This window comes from Terrapene carolina, unplaced genomic scaffold, assembly GCF_002925995.2.
Source record: "Terrapene carolina triunguis isolate 2854851 unplaced genomic scaffold, T_m_triunguis-2.0 Scaffold131, whole genome shotgun sequence".
NCBI lineage: Eukaryota > Metazoa > Chordata > Testudines > Emydidae > Terrapene > Terrapene triunguis.
The window spans coordinates 35,543,654-35,567,758 of NW_020664482.1; the positions used below are offsets into that span (position 1 = coordinate 35,543,654).

The 24,105-nt window shown below is 40.6% G+C and overlaps 1 protein-coding gene across 1 annotated transcript in view; it reads left to right on the forward strand.

Annotated features, from left to right (window-relative positions):
- The window catches only part of DIAPH2 (diaphanous related formin 2), an 887,225-nt gene that overhangs the window by 404,774 nt on the left and 458,346 nt on the right, over window positions 1-24,105 (forward strand). Inside the window, exon 22 of the mRNA XM_024202840.2 lies at window positions 11,418-11,657. Within this exon, the coding sequence (XP_024058608.1) occupies window positions 11,418-11,657 (240 nt within the window). The remainder of the gene's footprint in view (window positions 1-11,417; window positions 11,658-24,105) is intronic.

A 24,105-nucleotide genomic window follows, 5' to 3' on the forward strand; every position in this document is an offset into this window, starting at 1 on the left:
ATCATCTAAAAAATATTTCTCCACTCTTTCTGCTGTTGACCCTGCTAGAATTGTCTTCTCCATAAATGAGGGACTATTAATTTTTGTAAGAGCTTTGTGGCAGACGCTGGCCGCTATTGTCAACATTGAGAAAAATTTACCAGGTGCCCCTTTTGGAGTTCGGGAGTTGGAGTACTTTTATAAGCATCCAAACCTGGATCATCAGTTGTCTCAGCTGTCCAAGAAAAACCATGCTTAGACAAGAATACACCAAAGAACAAGACCTTTTTAGACCTGTTTGAGAGAAAATCATACTTGTTAGCATCACACAATTGCAATGGCCAACTGCCAAGCTCTACTGGACAAATCTGACTTTCTAGCATACGACAGAGTAACACCCTTTGTTAATAACCTCTAATCCGAACACAGAGGAGCCCAAAGACATTATAAAAGAGGGCCAGTCCTTGGAAGCAGTGAAGAATGCATCGGACACCGTGACCAAGTCTGTGTGAAAAGCGTTATGGCTCCAAGGTTTGGGTATCTCTCACAAATACAAGCTGTGGCTGAGGACTTGCTGAACAGCTCCAAGCCCTCAAAAAAGTAAGAGGACTGACAAAATGCTACATTTCCTGAAATATTCCGAAGTGACTTTGCTCTCTCTAGGAATCTATACCACTCTGGCCTACCATAAACCATACTGCCATCAACCATAGCATCAACTGAGACAGTGCCTGCTGTCTTACCACAGGAAACCTGAATACCTTGCCAAGAAACACTGGAAGTACAGCAGAGAATGTCAACCTTCCTCAGCCTCTGCAAACATTCTCCTTTGATGTTTTAGCAGAATTGATGTGACATTCAAGAGCTGCACCAACAGTCTGTAGAGTATGTCCTTTAGAAGCCACCTTGCATTATTTCATAGTGTATTGTTGGACTTTACAGCCAATAAATGGGAGCTAGACTTGCATTGCTTGTGGCTATACCATCCAATTCCTTTCCCCACCCTTTACCAACATCTTTCCCCCTCCCTTTTCAGGGCATTTTCACAAGTGCTTGTTGCAAACAGAAGTGACCTGGTTGCTCCATCTAGGAGCCTTAGAGGTGGTCTTCCAGGAACACAAGAGAAGAGGGAGGGTTGCAGCCCCATCTTTATGGCCTTAAGCTGGGTCATGAGGAGGCTCAGGGCTCATATGTGGCCCTGATGGACTCTGCTGGTCAAAATAATTAGGTCTCATGTGCATGAGGTTTATGTGAATGTACAATATCTCAAAGACCCAAAGTAAGTGTAGGATAATTGTTTTCTTTATGTTCACTGCTGTACCTTTATTCTGGGGAATATGTTCAAAGAGTGCTAGAGAGAATTAAAAAGGCACAGCACAACAACTTAGTAGCAAAAATATTTTTTACTTATAATGTGCCTAGTCTTGATTATGCATGTAGTGAATAGTTTGTATTTCTGAACATTGAAATTCTGAAAATTCAAATAGAAAATGCATCAAAATTTGTTAAAGTGAAAAATTTTGGCATCTGTAATCAGATAAGGAGCTTCCTTTTTAGGGTGTTTCATTTTCCCATTGGATTAGTGACCCGAATAGACAGACTAGACTCCTGGGTGTCTTGGATTAATGATAATCTGAATGCTGTTGTTAGGAAGAACATGTTAAAAAATAAATACAGGAGGACAGACAGGGTAAAATAAAGATGGATTTTTAAAAATGTGTATACCTATTTCTATGTACAAATTAGGTATGTTAATTATTAATAAGGTTTTGATTGACCTATCAATATACCCATCAAACCTAATAAAGGTCAGAATTAGATGTTTAAAATTCATTTAGAAAAGGAATATTTTGTAATTAGGCTACTTATTACAATAGACTAATTAGCTTAATATTCATCTTATTTGTGAATGGAAATGTGATGCTCCAATTTTCATTTAGATGAAGTATTAAGATCAATTGTGTATTCTAATTAAGTATCTGGACAGTTTTGAAGTTATATCCCAGGATCAAATAGTTTCACATATTGGCCCAACTCTGTTACATATTGAGAAAAAAGTTTAGTCCCTTAATAAGCAGAACATCATCTTCTCTGACATGGGTGGCATGCCCCTCTAAGTGCCGGAGGTTTGGACCTAGTCAGCCCTGGTCAATCATCAGACCTAGCTGGGAAAGGAGTGAGTGATCATAAAAAACAGCAATTGGCTTAATTGAGGGTGACTGCAGGAAGAAGCTGCAGGAAGGGGAAGTCTCCTGCAGTGGTCACTGATGAAGGAAGACTCCAGGTTAGCCCTTCCTGTCATGGCTGGGTAGAAAGCACCAGCTGGAAGCTTTGTTTGCCTTTTGTGAGTTTGTGGTCATTTTGGACAATAAATGAAGCCAAAAAAGAGGGACTAAGGTGTGGCTGTTAATGCCCCAGGCTGGTGAGGAAGCAGTGTTTTACACAAAGTACAATATGCAAATTTAAGATATTTTAAAATTTTAATTGATTCGGGTATGGCTGCATCCAAAGGAATGACAGTTTAAGGATACTGGTACTACCAGGGTTACAATCTGTTTTGTTTTGTTTTTGTTTGGTAGCTCGCTGGGGAGATTTATCAGAATGTTAAAGTAGCTCTTGGTGTTGAGAGTTAGGCCACATTTTAGGTATGAGGAATATAGTTATAGCACCATAGCTACACTGGCATAACCCTGTAATGTACAGCAATGGACGGGTTTTTTTGTGGCTGCAGGAATAAGAGCTTCATGAGTGAAGGTAGCTAGGTTGAGAGAAGTATTCTTCTGTGACTTGGCTGCATCTACGCTGGGGGTTAGGTCAGTATATCTACGGTGCTCAGAGGTGTGGATTTTTATACCCCTAAGCTCTATGGCTATATCAACCTAAATTTTCAGTGTAGATCAGGTCATGTGCACATGGATAGCTACCAGCAATGATATGTTTCATCCCCTGTATATGGCCCACCCTTGTCTTGCAGAGCTTTAATGCATCCCACCTTTCTCCCAGCCCCCTGGAGAGTTGCATTCCTCTCCCATGTGCTCCTGTAGAGTTCCATTGTCCTCTTCATGCTGTTTGTCCATGCACAATCTGTGTATTTTCCCCATGCTCTTCTACCACCTTACGATGATTTATATACTTTATATTTATATTTATATATACTCAGCAAACATTATCCAGCTATGCCAGAAGGACAGGAGACACTGCATGTGTTGTTTAATTAGGTTTCAACTTCATTCCTAAACATCTGGGAGTATCCAGCAGATAAAAGTCTACAGTGGTGGTGATTCCCTAATTATTTACATATGATGGGGAGAGGGACTGCTCTCAGCCCTCCCCCTTTACTCATCCTCGTCCCCAGCCAACTCGCAGCTGGGACCCTCTGTCACCAGGAGCAGATTAGTGTTTTGTGGGATCCATGGGTCAGAGCAAGTGGGGGCCCCTCCCCATACCTTCCGTCTGCAGTCCCCCCCACACTGCTGCCGGGGAAATGGGTTTGGGGCGTGGGGGCTTGCCCCGCTCCACCTGGCGCTCCTTCTGGGGAGTGGGGTCAGGGCGTCCGCTCCGCCTCCACCCAGTGCTCTGCCCACCCAGCAAGTACCTGCTCCCACTCCCCAGCTGGAGCACTGGGCGGATGGAGTGGAGCAAGCCCCTACACCCCGACCCTGTGCCCCAGCTGGAACGCCGGGCAGACAGAGTGGTTCGGGGCACTCAGACGCCTGGTTTTTCCGGGGCCCCCAATTGGCTGGGGTCCCTGGGCATGGGCCCCATTGGCTAAGTGGCAAATTCACCACTGTCTTTCACACTGTCTGGAGTGACTCATGACCATGAGTGCCTACCTCAGAGCAGATTGTCAAAAACAGAGCAGAAATCCCAAACTGGTGGTGTATTCTGTAATTAGATTTCATCAACATAGAACCAAATGTGAACTCCCCAAATGCTACAATAGCCTTATATTGGAGTCACAGAGAGTTCCCTTAGACTGGAGAGTCTGTTTTGCCACCAAGACAAACTGGATTTAGTGATAAATGGCCATTTATACCAAAAATCACAAATATTTCAGATTACTCCCATTCCCAAGAGACCAGTCATTCACCCAGGTCAAGATGCATTCTAGATCTCATACCAAAGATAACGCTGGTAGCCAATTCTATAGTAAACTAAATATATTTTATTAACTCAGAAAAGGAAATGAGTAATTGGGAAATTAAGGCAGGTAAAATATACGTACAGGTGAGTCACGTCTATAATTTCAAATGGTGGAAGAGATGTAGTAATCTACCAGTTTCCCAAAAGTCTCCCAGGGCTACCCAGAATAATTCTGGGGATCTCTTTCTTGTTGTTGCATTATTCTGCCCTGTTAGAATCCAAACAGTCCAGAGACACAGGATTTTTCCCTGAATCCATACTGATAGCTTCTTATCACAGAAAACAAGCTGATAGGGTCACCACTTATGCTGGCTCTTTCTTTGATGGGTGGAGAGAGAGGAGTACGTTTAGAGTCTTTGATCTCTGATCATCACACACAATGACCACTTTTCTTTAGATGTGCACAAATTAGCACTTTCCTGCTGAAGTTTTTCATTTCCATTACACAAGGCTTCTTTCTCATTTGATGGGTTATATAGTTACAGGGGTAAATGCAATGTAAATGTTTGCTATTACATTATAACAGGATACAGATCAGTGAAAACAAATGCATGTAAGTTTAAACACCAAATACATCCTTATACATATAAAAATCATTTTGATCTATTCTAATACACAGGTGAATTGGCCTGAAGCTTTGGCATGAGTTGGCACCTGGTCTGCCAGCATCACACCCTCGAATGAGGGTTAAAGGGGGACTATAAAGGAGGTGGTGGATTGATTTTCTGCCATACCAGTTATAAGTGCCACGAACCCCTGCTCCCCGTCCTCCCGTTTCTGCTCCTGTAAGGAATACCTCCTTTAAATTCCTTACCAATCCATTTAATATGGTCACCATATCCCTTCCTATGGAATACCTGTACTGAACATTCAACACAAGGAGTTGCCAGTAATTAGCTGGGCTGGCTCCCTGCCCCCCTCTCCCTCCCACTATCTAGCAGTGCTCCCAGACACCTACTAATGCCGCCTTTGATGACTGCCAAAAACATGGCAGCTCCAAGTCTGACAAATTATCCTACCTGAATAATTCTGGTGCTGTGTCCTCATGAGAAATTGCTGATGCCCCTCTGCCACCTATAAATTTATCCACCTCCCTTTTAAATACTTTCTAGTCTCGTCCATCTGAGAGGCTTCACAATTGCCTGCCACACCCTGCGTTGCAACATGTCCGACCAAATAATTTTTACTCCTGGGGAAAAAAGTTCCAGGATCTGCCAGAAGTCCTCTTACTGCCCTATCGTATTCATCTCTTAAGTGGTGTGTGTGTGTGTGTGTGTGGTGAGAGAGAGTGAAATTTAGAAGAAATGCTCTTTGCCATTCTTATAAGTAGTGAAATGTAAAGAACATAATACATAAACAGAAGCATCCCTAACTCTGTGGGGAAATAACCCTTTTGTAACTGCTCTCACTAAAGCCGTCACACATATTTTAAATATAGTATAGATCAACTAAAGAAATGACAATCTCTTGATGATATTTTGATAGACAACGACCTCATAACAAATAAATGCACAGCATAATACAATATCATGATCAATGGACATTTTATGGAATGAATTATAAAAACAAAGAATTCAAGTCAGCTAAAATGCTGCAGCGGATCATTCTTGACAAATGTTGTTCATTTCAATCAAACTCATCTCACTGTAGTGCTGTTTTGTGATCTGTAGCTTTTAATCATTTTATCTTTCTATGCTATTATTCTTGTACACCAAACACTACATACCTTCCTAACAGTCCAAGACTGGTTATAGAAACAGTTTTTAAAAAATCTTCGTAATAAATGTTTAGTTCCCATTACTTCTCAGCTAAAACATGTACTTTTGAAGGCAAGACATTTCAGATATGGCATTTGTGAAATTAGCAATGATTATAGAAAGAATGTGTCCTGAGCTTGTTTGGTTGCTTAGTGTATGCTTTGGTGATTTAATGTTACTGTGAAATAAAGTGCAGCCTTGAGAAGTGGTGGTGGTTATGTCAGAGTGGGAATATACTCATTCCTGTTTGATGAGCTGAATTTATATGGGCCATTTGGAAGCAAGATTTAAAATAAACTATTTCAAAGTAAAAAGGATGTTTAGAACTTCAGCATAATGAGCTTAAATGAAAAAGGCTGACTTTTAATCTGCATTATATTATTTTTGCAATAGTTTATTAGAAACAGAAAACAAAAAAAAACCCACTTTGGTCTCATAAACTGACTAGACATGTCCACTATGGATTGTTTCCAATTTTATCTCATTAACATAATTTCTTTAAGAATGTGTGCCTATTATATGTCTATATCTGTGCAACTACACCTATATTTCTTTGCTTTCCCCCCATGGCTCTTTTATTAAGTGTTCCATTCACATTTAATCTTAAAATTTTGGAGTTTGCATTTCCTTGTATAGGAAGAGAGTTTGATCCTTGTGCATTTTACGAAACTTAAACATATAGCCCTAGCATACCTTTGCCCACTTCTTTCTATGTATGACGGATACTACACTACTATAGCTGATGCTACACTCAGACTCTTGCTCTTGTAATTCATGTTTGTATCTACACGTCTACCCCGATATAACGATCCAAAAAATCTTACTGCATTATAGGTGAATCCGCGTTATATCGAACTTGCTTTGATCTGCCGGAGTGCGCAGCCCCGCCCCCCCCGGAGTGCTGCTTTACCGCGTTATATCCAAATTTGTGTTATATCGGGTCGCGTTCTATCGGGGTAGAGGTGTACTTATTGTTTGTCCCCATCATATTCCCCAAGCAACCTAGCAGACTTTTAGGTGGAAATTAATGTTGTTTGTTCCAGGAACAACTCTCTCCACAGCTGCTACCAACCTATGTGTAGGAATGCCATGCAGCCATTCAGAAAGAAGTTAATGAAAGCACAGCTGCTTAGTGGGCCATTGAAAAGGGTGTCATAGTCTGTGGGCCGCCAGCTAAGACAGGAGCTGGAGCAGGCTGCCAGTCTGTTGAAACTACTGGCAGTGGAAATGTTTGTGGCCAGCTAGTGATATTGAGCAGTCTGGAGAGACTGCTTCCCTTAGGCACCTATATATCTACCTCTGGATCATATGGGTGGGTCCTTGCCTGTGGATTAGTTGGAGTTTAGTTGAATGGTATGGGGCTCATCACAAGACCAGCTGGTAATTCCTTCTGATGATTCATCAAGTTCTCTGGCTCAGGGATCAGCCTTATGCAGTATTGTTGTAGCTGTGTCAATGGACTCAGGCTTCCAGGTAGCTTAAGGATGACTCATCAGGATCTGAGGTAACTCTGGGTTAGGTAGTCTCAGAGGTATCACACAGGTGTAAGAGAGTGGAAGGAATAGCTCAGAGGCTTTCTGTGTCGATGCCCCAAGATCCAGGCTTTCCATATCCACTTTAAGCAGCAACAAAACCTTCCTTTCAGGTGAAAGAATGTAGTGGAAACGTCACAGGTTTAAACTTGGAGTTTTACGAGGATGACAACTCCTTCTATGGACTATTCCACAGAAAGGATTTGGATCCTACTATAACTAACATATATTAGTGGTAGTGATGTTGTAACCCATACACCTTCTGGGTGTGGTGTTCTGTCCCATCTAGTGACAGCAAGACCACTTAGAGAGCAATTAATGAATCTGCTCTACAGCCTTAGGTAATAGCTAGTTGGCATTTAGCTCATGCGATAGAGGCTTATGCTCTAAGCTCCAGAAGTCTCGGGTTCAATCCCGCCCGTTAACGACCAGGGTCTGTTGGCGTTACAGTGTCACTGAGTACTTAAGGTTATGAGTTATAATGTATGTATTGAATTCTGCCAATTGTAAATGACCTAAAGTTCTTGCCAACCTCTCAGCAGATGCATGTTGGATTACACTCAGAAACATAACTCTTCTAAAAACTTTTTTTTTTTTTTTTAAATCCTTACTATTACTACTCTGGATATTCTTGTTAGACATATAAATGTCCAAAAAGCTCTTGGCCCAAATTTTGTGACAATTAATTCCGCATGTAAATGTAAAATTTTGCATGTAAATATCTCTAATACAGAGGTCCCCAAACTATAAGGCGCTCCCCTCTAGGAGGTGTGGAGATACATGGGGGGGGGGGGGGGGGGGGGGGCGGGGGGAGGCCCCTTGGGGGGGGGGGGGGGGGGCCCCCCTGCCCCCAGCTTCTGCTCCGGTCCCTCCCCATGCCACGTCTCTGGCTCCTGGCCCTGCACTTGGCCCCATCCTCAGCCTCAGTGTGGCTCCGCTCCTGGCCATGTGCCAGCCCCCAGCCTCTCCTGCTGGCCACAGCTCTGTTCCCGTCCCAGGGCCGAGGCTGGGGATAAAGCTGAGAGTGGAGCCACACCTGGCTGCTAGCCCCCATCTCAGCCCAGCTGCAGCTCTGCCCCCGCCTCTGGCCATGTCCCACCCCAAGCTGCAGCCCCAGCCTCAGCCCCCTTATTCCCAGCCATGTCCCCCCTCATACACGGTCCCGCTCCTGGCCCTGGCTAGGGGGAGGAGGTGGGAAGGGGGCACAGATGGGCATAAGGGGGGGGCGCGACCCTGAAAAGTTTGTGCACCACTGCTCTAATATGTCTCACGTATTAAGATATCTCTAAAAAGATTTGCTGTAATTCTCTCAATCAGTCAATAAAGTTATTTAAAACAACTGTTTTATGCATTTTGCTATTTTAATCGTTAGAATTTACTCTCATGTTTTAGTAGTCCATGTGGAAGGTAAGAGAAAGTGTTAAATCATTTGTGATGAATAAGAAAGACAAGGACCTTTTTTGGCCGTGAGCCATAAATCTAGCAAAATTGATCAGTGGGGACTAACTTATTGAATCACTAACGAGTATATTCCTGAAGGTGTAGTGCATGACTGATTCCTTCCTGACTAGCTTCAGTGTTTGGAGGTATTATGAATGATTGCTTTGCAAAATGAAAAACTGTAGCTATTGAGAAATAGCCAAAGTGTAAAGATGATGGTATTTTAGTTTTTTTTTTTTTAAAGAAGTGTATCAAAAAGACAACAGATTGAAATACCAGTGTTTAATTGTGTATCACTTGTATCCAAGTAGTTAGGGGAATAGAAAGAATGAAGCTAGTCTGTGTCCTGGCTGGATATTTCTCTGAAGTCCTTTTTGCACAAATCTTCGCTCTTGATTCAAGAGTCTCAAAGTACCAAAATTTTGTGTAACTATCTCCTCAGGAGAGTAGGCAACATAATCTGAGGCTAGTTCACAGGGAGTTGTATATTCCATCACATATTCCATCATAGACTCAAGCAGAAACCTCTGCCCCCTCCGCTGCCAATTTTCATCATCATTTGCTGTGTTACATTGGTTATATAGTTCTTTCTGGAGCATTTTGTGGTGGGGTAAGTTTGAAAGATCCCAGCAAGAAAAGTACTTCCTATTAGATTTTTTTTTTGGGAGGAGGCATTATTCTTGGTAGTCACTCTTCGATAATATCAGAGAGGCCCATGCATAGTTAGTAACAACTATTAAGACCACAACTCAAGATAGTATTGCCTACAGTTGTTAGGGGAAATGACAAGTAATCCATTTTAGATCTCAGTTTATTAAAAACAAACAAAAAACCCCAAACAAAACAACAAACAAACAAAAAACACCTCACATGTAGCACAAGATCACAGATCTTGGCTCCAGGGGGAAGGCCAGCTTGTGCAACTGAGACCTCAACTGAGAAATGCTATCAGGAAAATAACACACACACCTGTGAATGTGATGGATATAGCTCCTCTCCTTCACCTAATACAAAAAGCACGTACAAACGAGCTGCTGTTCCATCACTGTTCATCTCCCTACACGATTAATTTACTTTTTAAACCTCTGTTGGTATACATTTTAAACGTTTGAGATTTAGTCTAGGTAAGACAAGAGTATATGACTCTGCCTGACTGACCAGGGCAGACAGTTTCAATAGAGACTTATGGGAGTTGATGAACATTTTGCAGAACTTCCTGTTCAGTTATCAGTCACATTATTGCTGCAGGAAGAAAGAGGGAGAAATCTGAAGAGGAAACTTACCAGTAACCCAACCAAATATTAATTTTAAAAATATTAAGGGAATTTTACATTCACATGTGGAATTCATTGCCCCAAGATTGAGGCCAAGAGCTTACAGGATTTAAAAAAAAATGTATTGGACATTTATGCAGCTAACAAAAATATCCAGAGTAGTTATAGTGAGGATTTTTTAAAAAAATGTAGTTTTTTAGAAGAGTTATGCTTCTGGGAATAAGCCAACATGTGAATGTTGGGAGGTTAGCAAGAACTTTTCTTATTGCACGTTATTTCATAATCACCTTTTGATGGGTGATTCTTGCATATTTTTCTGAAGCATTTGGTATTGAGGTCAAGGACAGGATACTTTATTAAGATAACCACTGGTCTGATGAAGTATAGCAATATTTATGTTCAATTGGCATGCAAAATTATCTGAATCTAATGGGAGATTACTAGCTGCAGACTCCTGAGTATTTGTTTCACATTGTGTTTAAGTGGCTAAATGCTGGTTATATGTACAGTGTTGGAGTTTTTTTTATCACAGGGAATAGAACTAATGAACACTATATAAATAGGTATTGGAAATATACAGTGTAAAACCAAACCTGATGATTAACACAAGAAGCACTGTTAAGGAGAAATCTATATGCAGTGCTTTAAAATATATGCAGTACATAAAAGTGAGCTCATATGACTTCATTATTACCTTTTTACTTAGTTAATTACTTACATAATTATGTAACATGAACATTTTAAAGGGGATTTGAAACTTTGTATATAAAATAGTTCATCTCTGTTATAAAATGTAAGATAATTTTCTAGTGTTATTTTAAAATGTAACAAGTGCAAAAGTAAGAGGTAGTTTTAGAATGTTAAGCACCATAATAATGGGTAATTTCTTTGGAACCGTGATGTCAGTGACAGAATGTTAGTGACAGTGTGAGTCTTATTTAATCTGTAGTTCTTAGCATTCCATGTAGCTGGTTTTCATCTACTTCACCTTGGCAGAATGTACAATGCTGGTTGCCAGTGATTTTTGCAATTTACCTAAATAAAACTCTTCAACTCTAGAAAATGTTTTATTAATATTAAATAGGTTGTTGCAACTGATTAAATTGAAATTGACATTGTTCTGTGAAAAGCTCTTATATTTGGAGATATGCATTACTTGAAACAATGAGAATGCAGTTGTACTGTATGACTTCATGTTGGAAAGAGACAATATTGGTTATGATATTAAGATACATTGCATACAAAACTTTTCATTCTGTTTGTATTCTCACTTAGCATTCTTGATCTTACAGATGAGCTCAGTGAAAATGTTACGGTCTCGTCTCAATGGCATCCTTTTCAAGCTTATGTTTGAAGAACATGTAAACAACATCAAACCTGCCATGATGGCAGTAACTCTAGCCTGTGAGGAGCTGAAGAAGAGTGAGAACTTTAATAGGTTGTTAGAGCTAGTGTTGTTGGTTGGAAACTACATGAATTCAGGCTCAAGAAATGCCCAATCGCTGGGGTTTAACATCAGCTTTCTTTGCAAGGTAAGTTGTTATAGTTTAATTTGTTAAGTTGTTATAGTTTATTATTTATTATTTTATATTTATTTGGGCCAGTTTCTATGCAATGCTGCTCTAAACGAACAAACTGAGAGTGCACCACCATCTGAGAATCCCCAGCTGGCACTCAATCAATGTAGCCAACTCAGTATTACCCCATTTATGATAAGGGGTCTGTGTGCCCAAAGGCTGAAGTAAGGGACGTTGCTGGAGATCTCTTGTCTCCTGGTGATCCTTAGTCAGTGTAACCACTCCTTGGATGATGTTACAAAATTATATAAATTTGAACAGAGCTAAATCTGCTCCGATACTTACTAGAGGTTTCTGACAAGCCCCAGGTGCCCCAAAGATTTAGGTAAAACAAATGCATTGTACAGTTGGTTGGACTCAGAGATCACGGCCAGAATGTTATCTACAAAGGCCAATAAGTGTGGGAGGAATAAAAGCATTGCTGTTATCATCGGGGTATATCACATAGAACCAATTCCCTGCTAGCCATAGATTTCAAGGCCAGAAAGGACTGTGTAATATAGGCCATAGAATTTTCCCAAAATAATTCCTAATACTTGATTCAATTTCAGTTGTCAGGTTTAGTGTGCCAGTGCTGGGTGATATTGCTGACCTGTGATACATTGGAGGTCAGGCCAGGGGGATGTGTACACCTGGGGGTACGCAGAAGTCTTCCGGGGATACTCAAGTTATCTAGATAATTGTTTCTCAAACTGGTGGTTGCAGGCCCGGGGGAGGAGCGGGGTGACATGGGACAGCTTTAGGGGAATCGCAAGTGGAGGGCCAGCATTAGTGGGTAGCAAGCAGGACAATTGCCTGGGGTTCCATGCCGCTGGGGGCTTCGCAAAGCTAAGTTACATGTCGCCTGGGGCTCGGACTTCAGACAAAGCTCACAAGTAACAAACAGGCTCAAGTATCACACTGAAATGTAAGTACAATATTTATATTCCAATTGATTTATTTTATAATTCTATGGTAAAAATGAGAAAGTAAGGAATTTGTCAGTAATAGTGTGCTGTGACACTTGTGCATTTTTATGTTTGATTTTGTAAGCAAGTAATTTTTAAGTGAGGTGAAATTTGGGGTACACAGAACAAATCAGACTCCTGAATGGGGTACAGTAGTCTGGAAAGGTGGAGAACCACAGTGCTAGATGATCTGGGTAGTCCCTTTTACCTTTAAACTCTGACTCTGTTTTAGAGAAAAGTCAGCAGAAATATTAAATAGCTCCAGTATAAAAAGTGAACTTACATCAGTCTTCTTTGAGTGTACTGAAAATACGTTTATGATTACAGATGGGATCCTTATGCTTCAATCTGTAACCATCCTATATTTAACTAAGATTGTGCGACTGAAAAACTGAAGGCACAAAGAAACCTTCAAAAGCTATAGTTTTAATATAATTGAATTTGGTTATTTACATAGTAAGTACATGCAATACATCGTTAATCTGAATCACTTTGCAAGATCCAGTTTTATGTAGATTTATGAAATCACTGATAAATACATGTTTTAAAACTGGTTACCATTTAATCTTGTATGTGCACAGACATGCAAATGAATGAAGTACGGATTAACCTGGTTTAACTAAGTACATAATATACACTGCAGTAAATTTGGAACATGGGGAACTGGGCACACAACTCCTGTTACTGTTACCAAGTGTTCCACACCTAGTTTACTTAGCACTGTGCTGATTCCCCCCCCCCCCTTTTTTTTTTTTTTTTTTTTTGTTTCCTCCCCACCACCACATGCACATAAGTACAAGATGTAGTACTTTTAACCAATTACATTTGTTTGGTCTTCTCTGCAGTCCTTGGCTGACAGTTGGCTTGTGCATTAAGCTATGCTAGCTGTTGCATGCTTTGGCTGCAGCAGTTGAACGCTTTAAAGTGCATTGGAATGTATGGCATTTTGCTTACATAGATGAAAATCCTGTAATTGATTTTAGGGAGAGATGTAGCAGAAACTGTGTATCCTGCAGGACATGCCAGGCAACACATTGTGGCTCTTATTAAAAGGAGGAGTTGGCATGATGCAGAAGAAAAGGAATAAAACTTTTGCATGACAGGAAGATGCAGAGTGGTTTAAGGAGTGTGGTGCTCATGCAACTGAGGTTGCCATCTACCAAGCCAACTGCTGTCTGTCTGGGCATGTGAGCCTTTGCCTCCCCCACTCCCTCAGGGAGCTGTTGTTTTTGAGGGTGTCCCCCACGCTTGTGGTGACCATCATGAGAGGATAAGAGAAACTAATTTTGACCAGTCTTTGATTAATCAGATTAGAAGTCAACAATCAAAGTGTGTGTGTGTGTGTAAGTAAATTGCTTTTCTTACCACCTTATTGTTTGCCACCATCATGGTTGTCAAATTGGTGACTCTTGAGCTTTGTGGGGAGAACAATGTGGAGAAGGATTTGATGTGTTTTTATCCTATAGCTGTAATGGAACTGTCACCCCCAGTGATGCCTTTGGTCAATGCTGCCCCTTTGATACTCAATTAGTCAGGGAAATATTTTAATCAAGGAAGATTCCCTCTTTCATCTTGCCTTTGTTTTAGGATGACAGGTTCAAGCTCGTTCTTAAACAAACTCATAATATTTAAACCAGAGTTGATACCAAGGGTGAAGTACTTTCTTGAAACAGAGCGCAGCCTTCATGATTGCACAGACAAGGGGGCCTGCAGGGCTTTAGTGTGCATGCAACTATGGAGGCTGCTTTATGGTAAGGAGAGGGCCCTTAGTTAATATTTAACAGGGATGATGGGCATTCTTCCTGTAGGTGTTCTTTAGGGTTACCATATGTCCATATTTTCCCAGACGTGTCCAGCTTTTTAGATCTTAAATTGCCGTTCGGGAGGAATTTTTAAATAGCTCAAAATGTCCGGGATTTTGCCGGGTGGGGAGGAAGATGCAGAACCTCCGAGCCCGGGCGGCAGCAGGGAGCAGAAGTCTGGAGTCTCTGGGCTTCCTTGGCCGTTGGAAGGGGGAGGGGGAGGGAGAGAGGGGGTGGAATTCCTGAGCCCACGCTGCCCTGGCTGCAGCCGGCAGGAGCGGAAGCCCCCAGGAGACGCTGGAGGAGGAAGCCCAGGGAGCCACGGTAGGAGCTTGGGGCAGCAGGAGGACAGGACTGCAGGGCAGGGCAGAAGTCCCGATCCCGGGCTGCCTCGGCTGGGGTGGAAGACAGTCAGTCCCCAGCTTGGTTGGAGCCTGTGCTGCCTCAGCCGTTGGGGCGGATGGTGTGGAATTCCTGAGCCCCAGCTGGAGCGGGAAGGAAGGATGGAAGCCCCGAGCCTGGGCTGCCCTGGCTGGGGTGCCCCAACCCCTTGCTGGAGCTGAGAGAGGCCCCGAGCCCAGGCTGCCCCGACTGCTGCAGCGACTGGGAGCAGAAGTACCTCCTCATTGATCAGCCGCTTCCACTGTGCGGCTGCTAAGGTTGCAAGCACTTTGTCCTACTACTGCCCCAATCCCCAGGTGGTCTTTCCATCCCAGGGGGGCTCCACTTCTGGGTCCCCCTGGGCAGAAGCTGCCAGGACCGGGGGATAAATCAAGGCCTGCGTCTGCACAGTGCTTTGCAGATGAAGCCAGCTAGCAATGAGCAAAAGGTTCTGCTTAACTTTGCTGATTTGAACTGTGGTCTCTTCAACTCCTTGCACTGAAAGGAAGAACCATTTCCCATGTAAGCTGCAACTTCAGCCTGGCTGGGCATTGTCCAGAGCCAGCCATAAACACCCTCCCCTGTCAGTGGGAGACGGGAGAATTGTCTGCGCATGGACCATGCAGCTGGGTGAGGGAGCTGCTGATTCGCTTGGGGCTTGGTCTAGCCGGGATGTTACTGCCCGGCAAGTCAGGGTGCGACTCTGCAGGGCTAGCAGGCTGCACGGTGACAACCTTAAAAAGAACAGGAGTACTTGTGGCATCTTAGAGACTAACAAATTTATTTGAGCATTTGTTAGTCTCTAAGGCTATGTCTTCACTACGGGGGGGGGGGGGGGGGGGTTTTAAGATACCAAAATTCATTTACGCGAAAAGCATAGCTAATTTGGCCTATTCCGAGCCGACTTACCCTGCTGTGGGGCGGGGGGCAATCGGCCTCCGCGGCTCCCCCGTCAACGGCGCTTACTCCTACCTGCGCTGGTGGAATACAAGCGTCAATTCGGGGATCGATTGTCGCGTCCCGACGAGACGCGATAATTCGATCCCCGAGAGATCGATTTCTACCCGCCGATTTAGGCGGGTAGTGAAGACGCAGCCTCAGGTGCCACAAGTACTCCTGGTCTTTTTGCGGATACAGACTACCATGGCTGCTACTCTGAAAGGTGACAACCTTGTGTCTCTTGCAGGTACAATTTTTCCAATTTTGGACCCTGGAACTGCTCAGGCAGCCTAGGTGGACACAGGGGGGATGAAACCAAGGCAGGCAACGATGTTAAGTGTTTCTGATCTCTCCTAGCAAACACGCTGGCTGGGACCCAGGCTGCTGACAGCTGATATTTTCTGGTGTTTCTTTTTATTATTATTCCCTTGCATCCTATTACTACAGAGACTTGCCCAGAGCAGCAGCCGATTTCTTCTGCCCTAACAGCTCGCTTTCCCATGTAAGCCAGGCAGCGGGGGCTGAATTTGACCCTTGGCTGGGTGGGATGTGGCTGGGGACCCATGCCTGTTGCCCCTGAGCTGGTTGTGGTCCATGGGGCCTGGTTTGGGAGGTGTATGGGTGTAAGGAGAGTCCAGGAGGATGCAGGGGAAAGAGAGCCTTGACATGAGCATTTGCAAAATCAAACCAGCAACCAGTCAAAGAAAATCAGACACAGATGAGGCAGGATGAGCCAACAGCTTTTGTGTTGCAATGTTTTGTCAGGCTGCTTTTTTGGGTTGTGATCTACTTGATTTCCCCGCTCCGCTCCCCCATGAATGAGCCCAAAGGGAAAGTGCCATAGAAATCTCAGAACTTCATCTGGTTCTGAGTTGGAGCCGTGAATCTTTCAGCTGCACAAATTGGGCTCAACTTCACCCCAGAGACTTAGTTTGTCTCAATCAACTAGAGATGGGACAAAATCAGATCTAACCTCTCAGGGCAAACTTTGGCTGTGACTTCAGAATCAGACCTCGTGGGTGACCCGAATATCCCTGAACCCTGAGGTCTGGGCCAAAGTGAGTTCTGAGCTGGGTCCAAACTGAGTAGCTGAGGCTGGTGTCTGCTGATGAGCTTCCTGGCACCCTGGGTTTGAGTCTAGAACGGGGTGGGCAAACTTTTTGGCCTGAGGGCTGCATTGGGTTTCCGAAATTGTACGGAGGGCCGGTTAGGGGAGAACTGTTAAAGATTGTACAGTTCTTCTTTGCTATTCCTTCTCACAATGCAAATGTAGAGCTAATTTTTTCACTGATGCAAAGCTAGTGGACAAAGGAAAGGAACAACTTGAATGTTGAGTCACTGAAAGGAATTCTACTTGTACAGTACAACTTCAGACAAACTTCTTGTAAAGACTTTCATGCCTTCTTAAAGAGCAATCAACCACTGCTGAGAAAAATGTGATCTACAGAGAAGTATGTGTGGGCACATGAGAAGAAAGAAAACCGAAGAACTGGTGAAAGGAAAGGACTCACTACATATAAAGAAGTACAGTAAATTTTAAATAATTAAACTTCACTTTTGAGGCCATATCACTTTTTCTTATATATACTCAATATAGACAACATGTAGCACACAGCATATATATCAGTATAATAACACATTCATACAACGCGAGTTGGTAGATACTGGTCTAAATGCTCCCCCCCCCCCCCCCCCCCCCCCGGGTGGAGTGTCCTCTTTTTTGAATGTTCAAATATGGTAACCCTATGTTCTTGGTTCTAATGACTTACAGTACTGCCTAACAGTGCAAACTGGGGATATGAATATAAACAAGCAACCTCAAGTCTTGAGAACTGTTTATTTGCCCAAAGTCTGGATAATCCCAAAGTATGACTTTATCAGATTGTTTTAAAGTTAAAAGTGCTTTCAGTTCTGACCCCCCCCCCCCGAAAAACAAACAAACAAAAAAAAGACAAAACAGGAATCATTTAAACTTGATTCATTTTTTTTAAAGTTTGGCATACATCTTGTTTTTTCTTTTGTGTGTTATGCTAATATAATCCAGTGTGTCTTGATATGAAGTTGTTCAACTTTTACCATATATTTTTTTTAGTCAAAATCTTTTCTCCTGTACTTTACTTTGCTTATTTGTGTAAATTGACTCCTTTGGAATAAAAGAGAATAAATAATCTGTAAAGAGATTAAAAGGGTTAACATTAATCTCACAGAAGACTTTTATAGCAACTTCATATTTTTTGGTGATAGCCTTTCTGTCATCTACCTGTCAAATAAAAGGTTCTCCACACAACACTGATCTGACATCTTTCACTAGAGGTAGACTCAAAGGATTCAGCACAAAGATATTGCCAACTTCAGATAAAATAAAAACAATCGGCTGGGAAATACTATCATGTAGTAATAGCAGTTTTAAAGAGAGAGAGAAGACTGAAGGTTTTTAAATCAAATACTGCTTTCACTTTTCAGTAGGATTTTCATCTAGTGGGTAATTCATGCTTTAAGCAGGAAACTACTTTTCCTTAATATGTGAGGAAGACTATGCATGCATAGTATTCCTGCACAATATAGATATAGGAAGGTAATTCTTAGAGTTCAGGTAATATGTTTATGAATAGCTGTCGGCATAAATCTCTCAGATGCTGACATAGTAAACGTAAGTTGAGTAATGTAAATTGTATTCTACTGAATTAAATAACTGGTGAAGCATAGCTAATTATGGTTGCAGCTAAATTCCAGTTACAATATCTGAGACATTAATTGCTTCTTATTTTAGTTGGACTGTTCCATACTAAACTTTTTTTTTTTAAGACTGCTATTTCCATTTAAATTATGTTAACACCAATTTTCTCTTTGGTAGATTTTGAAAGAAAGTAATAAACTGTTCTATGTAATAATCTAGGTTGTAATAAGATGTTTTACTTCGGTGGTGGATGCAGAATATATCAAATGTCCTTTGTTATCAGGTGATGTCAAAAAATAAACTAGTTACCATACACAACCGTTGGAATAAAAACCCAACAGATGGCTAAACCAAAAATGTTAATTATACCAAAGGTGTCATTAATCCATAGCTATAAGTATTATTTTCACCATAGAATATTATTGAGAACAGTACATTTTCACCATGTGATACACCAAACCAGCATGTGCTTAACTGAAATAAAATTAATGGAAAGTGAAGATGAGTTTTCCATGATAGAGTGCCCAATGGATGTCTGTTAGTTATTATAGAAACAACAGATAGCAATGCTAGAGATAAGGGTCACTGTGACATTTCCATTATAAACCCATTTTTTCAGTGCTTTACATCTTGGCCATTCTAATTTACATTGGATAAAAAAAAATCATACAAAAAAAAAGTCAGAAAAAAAGTATTTTTCCTTGTAAAATATTGTTGAATTGTGTTGTTTTTAATAACTTTTTGATTCCTTAAGATATTTTTTGACTTTACACACACACACACACCCCTCTGCAGGTGCATCTAAGACCTATTCTGGAGCAACTTCTCTCAGAGTTTACAGGATACTTCAGTCTTCAGGCCCACTGTGTCCTTGAACTTCATTTTGATTTTGGCAACCTGTGGGCCAGTTGTTTTTTCCCACTCCATTTTGTATAATACATTTGCATTTCTGCTGTAACGGCTCTGAAGAGATCTAAGAAATTGAACAATGTCAGCTGGTGACTTGCTTTTGTAAAAACACATTAAATATGATACCTGGCTTTAAATGTAAAATTTAGTTTATCAACCTTATTACAACAGTTCAGGCAAGGTCGTGTTTTAAGGTTACCAGCCAATATTTGTCTCACGTTGAAATATAGTTAATTACAACTCAAGACCCCGACAATTCCTAAGCACAATAGGTACGTGTTGGATGAATTTGATTTGTTCAGTGTGTGTGATGCTTGACCTTCATTTTAAATGTGTTGTATTCCAGTTAATAGACTCTTATAATTCCTAAGGCATTACATAATTCACTGTACTATTAGAAGAATGTTTCACAAATGAAATACCTCACTTGTCCTTTCATGTTACATTTGAATTTATTACACTTATCTGATTTTGTTTTTTCTCCCTATTTCTTGTTTTTATTGTTATAGAAAAGCACAACACAGGTAAACTAATATCTATGATCAGTAATCACAAGTTATTCTATTGACCAGTATTATGTGGCCTTCAGTTTTGTTTCATGCCATCCAGAGGTATACAGAAGCCAGCAATTCCATAGAAAGCAACTTAAATATGTAAGATATCTTATGTCACTATGGTTTGGTTGGATTCCTTGCGCCTACTGGTACTTTCCTCCTTTGAGAATTCCAGGGGAATCTTAGCTTTCTCTTTACAAGGAACTTGACGATATTTCACTTTCCGAGTTTCTTTGGAGGAAACTGTTAAGTCTTTTTTTCAATTGGGTAGAGTGCACATACACCTCTATGCCGATATAACATGACCCGATATAACACAAATTTGGATATAACACGGTAAAGCAGTGCTCCGGGGGCGCGGGGCTGCGCACTCCGGCGGATCAAAGCAAGTTTGATATAACGCGGTTTCACCTATAATGCGGTAAGTTTTTTGGCTCCCGAGGACAGCGTTATATTGGGGTAGAGGTGTACTATATAATGAGTACGTTTTTAACATGTTAATACCAGCTCCATATGGTTATTTATTTTAAACCACCCTTTTTAAAAAAATGGCAGATGATCAGCAATGGTATGAGTCACGATCTGTAAGTGGCATTTGCATGAGCTCTGTTGCAGTGTTAGATTAGAAGTAGGCTGTGATAATTTACAGCCAATATAAGAAACACATTTCTTCCATTATTAATTTTTTTTTGCAAAGCAAGCTGGAAAACTGACAGCTTTCACCAGCTTTAAAATAAAAAAAAATACAGAAATGAATATACTTTTTTGACATTTGTTTTCTCAGAGCCTATTTACTTTTGTTTAGATATGATAGCATCACACATCAAGACTTAATTATAAATCTCAGTTTATAGTGTAATATATTTTCTACAGAACAATGCTTTATTAATTTGATCACCTTTTGGCTATTAGATTCTCTCTCTCACACACACACACACACACTCTCTCTCTCTCTTAAAATAAATGTTGAGGAAAGAAAGATACCAGTCAGTACTCACAGTAAGTTTGATTTATTCCCTTTGAAGAATTTCTCTTTGAAATTATAAAATTTGCACTCTGGATTGGTGGGAAAAAGCTATAAAATACTGAGATTGAGGCCTGTTTGCTAGCAAAGAGTGTGTGTGTGTGTGTGTATATATAAAAGGTGACATGGTTGAGCTATTTCCTATAAAGAGCTATCGGTGTAGTGAATGGAGAAGGGGAAGGGTGGGAGTGGACAAAACCCTTTGTTGCAGCTAGAGGGAAGCATCCACCTTCTGGGAGATGGGCAGTAAATTAGAGTTTTGGCTGTTACCAGCTTCCTGAATATGGTACTGGTGCCACAAAGTTTGTTTGCATCATACTGATTAATTGTTTTATTAGTCACTATGAGGACTACACTGGGGAGAGTTTATTTTTAGTACAATTGCATATTAAGGGATACATTTTGACTGTTGGTTTAACTGGACTTCTGTTTTAGTTCCCGTCGTTTGAAAGGCGGCCATATAGCTTCTGTGCTTTAGGTGCATTTTATTTATTTTTTTGGCTTTATGGATTATACCAAAATAAAAACAGTTACATGGGCTGTTTCTGCATTATATAAATATTATGGTAGATGTAGACATATATTGGCCTAAACAAGAACAAAAATCCAAAGAAACCTTCCTTTTTTGGTAAACCCTCTGACAGGGATTGATGAGTCTCTGGTTTGCAAGAAAAGAACAAATTTTGATGAGTCCCCATATATCATAGATGGCAATAAATAATTTTTACATTGGAACAGACAAAGAAGAAAAATATGATTTATAGATCTAGCTGTAAGCTTTACTTGGTTCACCACAAAGGCTGTTTCCATAGAGAATTTGAGATCAAATTAACCCAGCTGGTTTAGTATTCTGTGGTCTCGTGTATTCATTTTCTTGGTCTAATCTATGCCTGATTTTGTGATTCTCAAAGTATGGGAAAGCTGACAAGATAAAGAACTTTTAGTGTATATAATTAGTAACTTAGAAAACATTTTTTTTTAAATTATTATTCTCTAAGAGCTCTCTTCTGGCGAGACTGGCTTTTTGTGAATGGAATGTAGAAAGAATCTAACAGTGTGACCCTTTCCACCTAGTTTTTATACTATATTTCCCTCCAACGTAGAGATGTTGCCAGTGGGACAGTCTTCAGATCTGACAAAAGGCAATGGACACACATACAAAAGCAAGTGGGAGGTGTAGGAAAGCAGGAGGAACCAGGCAAGCGTATTAAGTTGAAAATGTAGACTATGTTTAAAAGGTATGAATGACTTAATGGTTGGACAGTAATTCAAGCCATCACTTACTAGATACACCTTCACACATGGTAATAGAGTCTGAAGTTAATAGCCTTAGAAAAAATAAAATGTTTTAAAATTTATTCAGCATATTTCTTTAACTATGTGGAAAATTTACCAGACTTACAAAGGGGGAGTTAAGTTCCAACTTCCATTGAAAATCATTGTTGTTTGAGAACCTAACTCTTATTTGTGGTTTGGAAAAATAGTCTGGCAAGTGTGTTAAGTAGTCATGAAGAGAAGAGATGTAGAAGGTAGAAGTATAGCGGTTTGGATGGCTTCGGCTGTATTTTTCCACTATTTCCAACTGTGTGTGTATAATCTTTACCATAGGTTTCTAGATCTTCAAACTGTAGGTTTCATTTTTAAACTACAATATTATTTTAAAGTGCATTTCAAAATGGTTAGTGTATGTTGGCTCAACTGTAGCACCATTTTCAATTAGGTTTTTACCGGACTACAGGATTTTTGCCAGAAAAGTTTTCCTCTTTCTATCTGAGTTCCTACAGATACTTAATTTGATAGTGAATGTCTCTGGCATGTCTTATTGTCTATTGATTACACAAGTAGTTTTTCAGTTCAGCTATTGGCAAGCAATGGAGCTCTTCCTTTTGGGCTACAGTTTTGTGATATGCAGTAGAACAAGTGACATTGGAAACAGCAGCAATTTTGTAGGGATTTAGTTTGAGTCATTAAACTTTTTTTTTTAATTGTGGCATGTGTTATATGTAGTAAATTGTGGTATGTGTTCAACTGAATTAGATGGAGGGTTTATACAGAATGCTAAACAAACATTAAGAGCTTGGTTTCTTTAAGTTGACACAAGTGAAAATCAGGTTTATCGTCACTAAAGTTATGCAGGTACAAAACATTCCTAACATAAATTAATATTCAGGTGTAGTACTCATCAGTTGTTAGACTTTTGTTCAACAGTAATACGAAGATTTAGAAAAACTGCAAGGACAGGCCTCTAAGAGGAAGACATCTTCCTACTATAAATTACATTTTGTTGAATTAGTCAGTCCCAGTCATGGAGAACCCGGAAACGCATTTTTGGTGACAGATTTAGAAGTAAACCCAGGAAAGCATGTATTAAACCTGTCTGGTCGTAGCTACAAAGCTAATGTCTTTATGGTAATTGCAAATCCTTAAAAATACATTATCTTTCTGGATGTTATATTGCAGTGTGTGGTGTTATTGAAGAAAGCAGTGATTTGTAAACAACCCTTGGCAGAGAGCACAAAAATTAATTTTGTTTAAATAAAGGAGACCAACATTAGAATGCATGTGCTGTAGCAAGACTGGCAAGCAATAGTAGCTGTTTTGATCTATGCACTGGAGTGTTCATGATTGTTTAAGTATTAACTGTTCTGTGAATATACAAATATGATTGAGAAAGAAGCAACAACTAGAGAAAAGAAGATAATGCACTAGAATAACTAAAGGTGAATCTTCTGAATATGTTGGTGGATTTGACAATTTTGCACCAATAAACCAAGGACTACTCTTTACCATGTTGCAATAAATATTAACTTTTTGGTTGGACAAGAAAAAACTTAGGGTTGTGCAAAGTTGCCATGGTAGAAATCTATTTCATTGAAAGGGGGGGGCGGGGAGGAGAGGGAGGGGGAGGCTTATTTTTAGGCTTGCACAAAGTTCAGATTCTGTTGTTCTGCTCTGAATCAGTGGAGTGAGGCACAGCAGGAATCATTCCATCTATAACAGAGCTTTCTTAGTCCACGCTTCCTTAACCTCAGCTGCTTACTGTGTTCACTCTATATGGCAGATGTCAGTTCTTACATTTTTGTATATTATAGATGATTCAAAGCCACGGTGTTTGTATCCAGCTCCAGAACACCTCTTAAGTTTGGGCCAAAACTGTACTGTACATATAA